Here is an 8693-nt window from a genome sequence, read left to right as displayed (position 1 = left end):
TCGGTGGCACTGGTAGCAGCTACCACCATTTCAGCTGACTGCGCCACGGTGCGTCCAAGGATCTTTTATTTCCAATCCATACTTACAACTAGAGTTTCTGTGTCTGAGTACCTACAATATACAGGCTGTGTATGATGGGAAACTACAGCATACCCTAAAAAAAATAATGAAATCGCCTGTCGTATTCAGGCACATTATGTTCTTCAGTGCTGCAGGATGACCTCAAGAAAATAATAAAATCGCCTGTGGCATATTCAGGCAGCGAGTAGAGTTTCATGCATTATGTTTCGCACGGGAAAAAAAATTGCATTCAGGCACATTATCAGTACTCCCTGAATACGAGGGGCGATGCCATTATTTTTATATATGCTTGAGGGTAAAAAAAAATCGAATTTCCGTGACCTCAATCGTTGACCTTTCCTTCCGAGCATTGAATGGTGTCTTTCTTAGATTATTATGTACCATTTTACTAAAATTATCCATTTATTAATTTTTGTGTAATCTTGCTAAAAGACAGAAAGTGGTGAATACATAACCTTCTTTGGTAAAGGTAATAAGAAATTAAGAATTTGAGTAGAGAAGCAAGCCAAGCTAGGCTTAAAAAATCTTAAATACCATCAGAAACAAGGACCTTCTTGATCAGAAATGATGTAGATCTTAAATACCAGGGGCGGATCCAGTAAGGGCACGGGGGACACGTGCCCCCCTCAAGTTTTGCCACTAAATTTTAAAATTTCAAGACATGTTGAAATTGGCGCACTCACTTATCTATTCTGAATATGTTGTGCCCTCCACCCCGTTTGAAAAGTTATGGATCCGCCCCTGAATACATCAGAAGTGATAATAATAACGAAAGATATCTTTTCAGACTTTGTGTCAGTGGTTAATACTGTACAATGAAATAGTGTATAACATAAAAATGCCTATGAGGCCTCAACATTCTTCTTTAATGTTATTCTCAGATCATTGAAAAAAAAATCATCTGGTTCCTGTAATGCATTGTTGATAAACTTTCACTTATGCATGGACCAAAATAACATAATTATTTACCTGGATGTTTCCATCACAATCGGCCATCATTTTCAACTGACTGTGTTGTTACTTCAGTCTGGTCATGACGTCATCAGTCCGATGACGTAATGCGCTGATGTAACAAGACAGTCAGTTGTAAATATCGCCGATTGTGATCGAAACGTCCAGGTAAATACTGATGTTATTTTGTTTCATCCATTAATGAAAATTAAACAACCATTTATTACTGATGAAGTTTATAGGTGATGTGAAATTTTCCATTTACTAAAGAACAGCTTTTGTAATTCATGCAACACTTAGATATTTTTGTTTATAGGAATTGTTTTAGAAAATATTTTCAGTTTATTCTATTTTCTCCAAATTACACAAAAAAAAAAACCAATCTTTGTTCGCAAAGAAGACTGTACAACATCATCTATATTTCTGTCCAATATATGACATTTTATTTCAATGATAGTTTAAGATTACATATACATGGTATTATATAACGATACAGTATTTTCAAATACATATTTATATAAAATACATTATAAACAACATATCAAACCAAAATTAATATAGCTGCAAGGGAAAACATAAACGTACTTGATAAAACAGACAGCAAAAATCAACTAGTTCTTAATTATATAAACAAGCTTGTAACATAATATAGATATTTATATAATATATATATAATACACATACATACATACACCCATACATACACACATAGGCCTATGTGTGGGTGTGTGTGTATCTGTTGATAATATACTTTATATACAGGATAAAAAGACAGAATTATACAAACAACCCATGGATAAATATTATTCTGTGAGTATACGTCCCTACCTCTGCATGCATAGTTTTTGTAACTTTTCTTTTTTTTTTCACTCGGAAATAAAATTTGGAAAAAAATAAACTATTTATTGTTATTAATATATGTCAATGAAGAACATAATAATCTATTTTAGATAATACAAGTAATAATTCAATCAAAAAATCTGAATCAATCAGCAACAAGATAAAAAATATTTAATCATTTTTCAGTTCACAGTACTGCTTAATTGATTACATAATTATTGCTTATATTGTAATGATAAAAATTCACAAACATATCACTACAAAAACAACAGTTTCTTATGTTTCATGTTAAATAGATTGAAGAATATATTATGCATTATTCTTAAAGTTATCTTTATAATTTACAATCACACAGTGAGAAACAAGATAGTGTAATACATACTCAAAGTATTGAAATGCACATCATCGTGTTGGGATTCAATATTTCGTCATTAATTATGTCATCATCAGGAGTGATGAGACACTGTCCACTAATTTCTTAAATATACATAGTCTCTCTGGCATAAAACCAACTTCGATAGTAAAAGGTTGCAGGTTTATATTCCACTGAAAACGAACTGTTCGTCGACGACCTATGTTACATACCGTATATGATACAAAAATGTATATCATATACATAAGTAAATATAAGTTATTTATTATTTTATTATCTTCATCATCGTAACATTATCAATCACAAGGTGTACTTTTATATTATTCTGCTCCCCCCCACCCACCTTTTTTTGTTCGTGGCTTTTCTAAAAAAAAAAAAACACAGGCTCTATCCTTGCTACTTGGCCAGCATATAGATCTACATCTAAAGTTTTGCATGTGACTTCTTGGGTGAGGTCACAGTCACATTTTGTGAAATTTTAGGACTGATCATAAATTCCTCACCAATAGGCAATATTCAATGAATCTTGACACACATATACTTCATATGAAGGATCAATTACTTTTCGTCCTCATCTAATCAAACGATGAACTCAAACACAGCTATGTTCATTAGGGTCTCGAAAAAGACCATGAAATGGATTCCGGATTGACGTTGAATCATTTGTTGCTATTCCGTCATATGTGGCTGGATCACCTCCACTCGAGTTATCATATACATCATCGACACCAGAATCACGATTTCTATGATTCTGGAATGATTCATTTGGTTTTGAGACAATTTCTTTCAGAGAATTCAGTGCAGACATTTGATACTTGTAGTCATTCTCATTGTCACCAAAATCGGTCTGCGGTAGAATGATTAGCGACGGATCCGCGTCACAGATGATGCTTACATTGGGATTCGGCCTTGTATCCCTTTGGCTCTGTTTTGTAAATATTTTCAATTTGACATCCGTCGAGATATCGTTGAAGTCGAAGAACCAATGTGGCTCCGATCTAATTTTCTTCTTCATTTGATCAACTGCTATTTTGAGTTCGACTCCTGCGTCCATACTGGAGTCCCAAGTCTGCAGAGCCGGTATGCTGAAGTCATGGCATGCGCCATGTTTTTCCATGTCATTCAGAATATAATACATCTGTTCCACATGATCCATTAATTGATATTTCTGTAGGAATTTCAGCGGCTGCGGTATATCGTCCTCGCTTGAATAATCCATGTAAGCGACTATGAATTTCTTTGGGTCTTTCGCAATTTCCAGTCCCTGAAGCCTCATAAATGAAGAAAACAAGTCTCCCAAATTATCTTCATGAATCTTGATGTCTATTTGCCGTGATTGAGCGCGCCATTTTATCAGTGTCCCTTGAGAGCACAATATAATTACCTTGTCAGCCTCTTCGCATTCTCTATCCATCCACTCATTCACACCAACTGCAATATCAGTAGTGCTCCAGAGGGCGGTGTGTACGTCCAATTTGCAGACGTTGGTCAAAAAAATGCAGAGTTTCAACACAACCTCCTTGTGGAGTTCATGATCAAAAGAGTGAATGACGAATACACGCTTTGTTGTCATGCCTAAAATGAAAAGGTCTTATTACGTAAAAATTTCTATTACACTTGAAGATATGGTGCAACTTTAGGTAAGGCAACACATGATCATATGATACAGTTGAGATAATACATCATGTGATCATATATTATGTGATCATTTGATGTGATGAGGTAATACATCTCCATGATGTGACCAAGTGATGCAATAAGCCAATTTGTATTTTGGCCATGCTACCATATCAAGTTCAATCGACATAAACAAACATGCACACAACACAGGTTTATGTTGATTGACTTGGGATACGGGCATACACAGTTCAAACTACGAAATGGCTTTTGGGGTAATACATCAGGTGATTATGTTATCATGTGATGCGATTTATACATCACATGATCAAGTGGCGCAATTCAGATATTCTAATACGTCACATGATCAGGTGGTGCAATATACCATTTTGTAGTCTGAACTGTGCATGCCCATGTTAAAGGTCAAACAACTTAAGCCAACATACACACAACATAGGTTTAAGTTGATTGACCTGGGATATGCATAGGCATGCGCAGTTCAAACTACAAAATGGCTTATTGAGATAATACATCATTTGATCATTCAGTGATGATGCAATACATGTACAGTAAATACATCATGTGATGTGACTGAGGTAACACAACTTTGCAAACATGCAGTGCAACAAGGTAATACATTTATGCAAGTATTCCAGAAAAAGAAATAGATTTACACATAGACTCATATGGAACTTACAGAAAATGGAAGAATAAGAGAAATTTATAGAGGTTTGTGACGCACATTGATAAAATATAAAGAAAATATGAGTGGAGGGAGGGGGAACTCATATTCAAAAGGTTTGGTAGCTATTTAAATACTATAAACAACTATTCATAAGAATACTATACATGCATTATGGCGACCACTAAACTTTTGCAAGTTATAAAACCAAAATTTTGAGATTTGATCATATTATGGCATGATGATATCATATCACACCCATATATGCACAGTGGCAGATCCAGGAATTTGGAATAGTGGGTGCTCAGAGGGAGAATTTCACAGATGGAGGGTCTAGGCCACATCAGCCCCATCATGGTTGGGAATGAGGTAAGAAATTCATGATTATGTACCTTAAAATGACCAGAAATAGTGCTCTCAGACTTAACTTTGATAGATATAAGAGATAATTTTCTATTTTTCTCCATTTTTAAAATAATTTTTAAATGTTTTATGAGGGAAGGGGGAAAGGCCGATACAGCTGCCCACCCCTCTTAAATCTGCCACTGATGAATGTAATTAAACTTGATAGAGTGGACACAGCTTTAGGGTTTATTTTTAATAACAATTTTTATCTTAATTTAAAAAACAAAAAACATAGAATGACCACCCACTTCATGGTATCATTATCAGTAGTACAATCACTTAAAGTCAGGCTCCGGAGGAAAACAATTTTTTGATATGTTGTAGAACTGATTTTTCTGAGACAGAAAAAAGTTGTTTGATGAAAAACTGAGCAACGGTGAATGAGATACAGATTTTTGAATATTTAAAAACTGGGGGAAAAAGGTGTAAAAATGGGTGGTTATGCCCCTTTTCCCCCAGTTTTTAAATATTCAAAAATCTGTATCTCATTCACCGTTTCCCAGTTTTTCGTCAAACAAATTTTTTCTTCCGGAGCCTGACTTTAAAAAGAAACAAAAATAACACCTTTATCCCTACAAAATACAAGAGCTATCTGCCATTTGTGGCAAAATGTGTTTGTGTTCTTACATACACTACACTTACCAAGACTAATAAAAACACAATTGGGTCTTGTTAGTTGATTAATGCATTTTTAATGTTTAGCGTATCTTTCACCATGTATCAAAATAAATGATATGACAAAATGTGGGAGAAGAGGTTGGTGAAAAAATTTAAAAATACAGGCCCGTATCCAGGGGGGGGCCGTATCCGGGGGGGGGGGGGGAGGTTTATGGTTCGGGAAAACTCACTTTTCTAGCAAACCCCCCTCTTCAAATTTCCCAAATAAGTCCTCCAACCAAACTAATGCACTGCAAACCCACCCAGACACAGACGTTTTCAAACATATCTGCTTTTATAGCATTATTTAGACCCATAAAGCACAAAAATCCTCTTGCTTTGGGGATTTTGCCGACCCCACCAGGGCTTTGACCGTGGACCTCATGCCCAGAAAACCACCCCCCCTTGAAGGACCTGGCTACGGGCCTGAAATAGTTTTCAATTTTCAGTGTTGATTTCATGATCCAAAACAATTATATGTTTGCTAGCACTCAACATGATCATAAGTTCAAAAAATTGTCTTTAGATTCAAATTTAAAATTTAAATTCTGAAACTTTATTAGTGAGGAAATTTACAAAAAATACTGTATGTTGCATATAAGGATAATAAATAATAAATTTGTATTATTATTATTATTTATCTTGGTATGGCAAAGAACTAATAGTGGCTTTGGGAAAGCGGTAACATTGTTGAAGGGAAAACACTGGAACATGTAAATTTGAAAAAAAAGCAACTGATTGTTCACATTCTCTTGCACATGTGTAGTGGAACAGCAATATATATACACTGAAAAAAATATTAATTGTCTTGATAATATATTATCGAGACATACGTGGAACCTACTAATACTAATAATATAAGTAAGTTGGTTAATACATCACTTATACACACACATACATATACACATACACACAAACATATATATACACATATATATATATATATATATATATATATACACACACACACAAGACTTTTCAGTGATTCATAAACATGGACTGCTTTCATGATACGAAACCAGAAGAATTGCTTTGATATTTCACCAAAAGACAGAAGGCAAAGATAGTTAAACCTGAATGCTTTATATCTAAAATGAATACTACTTTGATTAAATACTGGAAATTTTAAATTTAGTTTGCAAGGTTAGATTAGATGGCTAAGGATTAAAAGATAGATTAGTTGCAATTAAAATTTTGGAATAAAAAAAAAAGTTTTTCCCCTTTTGATGGAAGTGACTAGCTGCGTAAAGTTCTGTTCACAATATCAAGATGTATATGACAAAAAATTGTGATTTGCCCATATATGGCCATTATGTCATATCATGCTCAAACAAGGACATGATCATGTCATACCACACACATACATGGACTGGTGATGTCATATCACACTCATATATGGATATGGTGTTATATCAAACCCATACATGTACACAGTTATGTGATATTACACCCATAAATAGACATGATCATGTCATACCACACACATACATGGACTGGTGATGTCATATCACACTCATATATGGATATGATGTTATATCAAACCCATACATGAACATAGTTATGTGATATTACACCCATAAATGGACATGATCATGTCATACCACACACATACATGGACATGGTCATGTCATATCACATTCGTATATGGATATGATGTTATTTCAAACCCATACATGAACATAGTGATGTAATATCACACCCATACATGGACATGTCATATCATACCCATACATTGACATGACATATAATACCATATATGGAAATGATGATGTCATATCACACTCATACATGGACATGGTCATGTCATATCACACCCATACATGGACACAATTATATCATATCATGTCATATCACACTCATATATAGATATGTTATATTACACCCATACATGGACATGGTGATGCGATATCACACCCATACATGGACATGATGTCAAATCACATCCATACATGGAAATGATGATGTCATATCATGCCCATACATGGACATGGTGATATCATATCACACCCATACATGGACATGATGACGTCATATCACACCCGCACATGGACGTATCATATCACTCATATACAGTATGGACATGATTTTATATCACACCCATACATGGAGATGGTGATGTCCATAATACACTGTATTATATGTACTGTACATGAATTTTTGTCCCATAAACCTTGAATGTGTGAACAGAGCTTCAGAAGTCTTCATAGCATGTTTTGTCATTCAACAAGGCCAGCAGTTAAAAACATTACCTCTCGCCTACAATTTCAAAATTAAGAATTCTTTCACAGATTACTCATGCGGATTGCAACGCTCTTCAATAAACCGGCAAATATTCCTAGAAAAATCCCCACAGCTGTTAATTGTACATACATTTTCAAACTTTTATAATATATTGTTGAGTGGTAGGGTATGAAATTTATGAAAGGGTGGTTAGAGGGCGAGTTGGATGCCTTATGCCGGTTACTCACTGCATGCGATGGCGACGCAACGGCAGCGCGACGAAGGACACACACGAAGATGCGGACCCAACAGATCGTGTTTTAAATGAGGATCTGTTCAAATTGCCACTGACAATCAGCAGACAGCATTGCGTTGTCTATCGCTCGCCGGAAGCATATGTGGATTCGTCGTGAGACGGTCGTATGATGCAGTGAGTGTCCGGCTTTGAATAAGCCATTTCGGAAAGAGACACAACTGTCCATGAAATAAGAGAGAGGCACTTATTCAGGATCTTAATACAAGAGAATAGAGTAATTTAATATGCAACTCCCAAATGTCTGTGGGACTAGCTTAGTGGCATATATATACATATATATATATATATATATATACATATATATACATATATATATACATATATATACACATATATATATACATATATATACACATATATATATATACATATATATACATATATATATACATATATATATAAAATCAAAACAAGATGACGCTTGGTTACAAATTCAACATTTTATTGCACTACAGGCTGTTTCATGAGGTACTTCCTCAATCATCAGGTGCTAGGCTCTGAATCAATATAAATACATATATATATATACATATACATACATATATACATAT

The 8693-nt window shown here is 34.6% G+C and overlaps 1 protein-coding gene across 1 annotated transcript in view; it reads right to left on the bottom strand.

The window, feature by feature from the left end:
• Positions 1-1452: 1452 nt before the first annotated feature.
• LOC117103826 (interleukin-17 receptor A-like) overlaps positions 1453-8693 on the bottom strand; it is a 13668-nt gene continuing 6427 nt past the window's right edge. Inside the window, exon 7 of the mRNA XM_033244454.1 lies at positions 1453-3820. Within this exon, the coding sequence (XP_033100345.1) occupies positions 2838-3820 (983 nt within the window). The 3' untranslated portion in view covers positions 1453-2837. The remainder of the gene's footprint in view (positions 3821-8693) is intronic.

Source organism: Anneissia japonica, unplaced genomic scaffold (assembly GCF_011630105.1).
Source record: "Anneissia japonica isolate Jap-2015-1 unplaced genomic scaffold, ASM1163010v1 scaffold232_len381862_cov165, whole genome shotgun sequence".
NCBI lineage: Eukaryota > Metazoa > Echinodermata > Crinoidea > Comatulida > Comatulidae > Anneissia > Anneissia japonica.
Note: the sequence above shows the minus strand (reverse complement) of the source record. Positions and strands in the feature narration are given on the sequence as shown.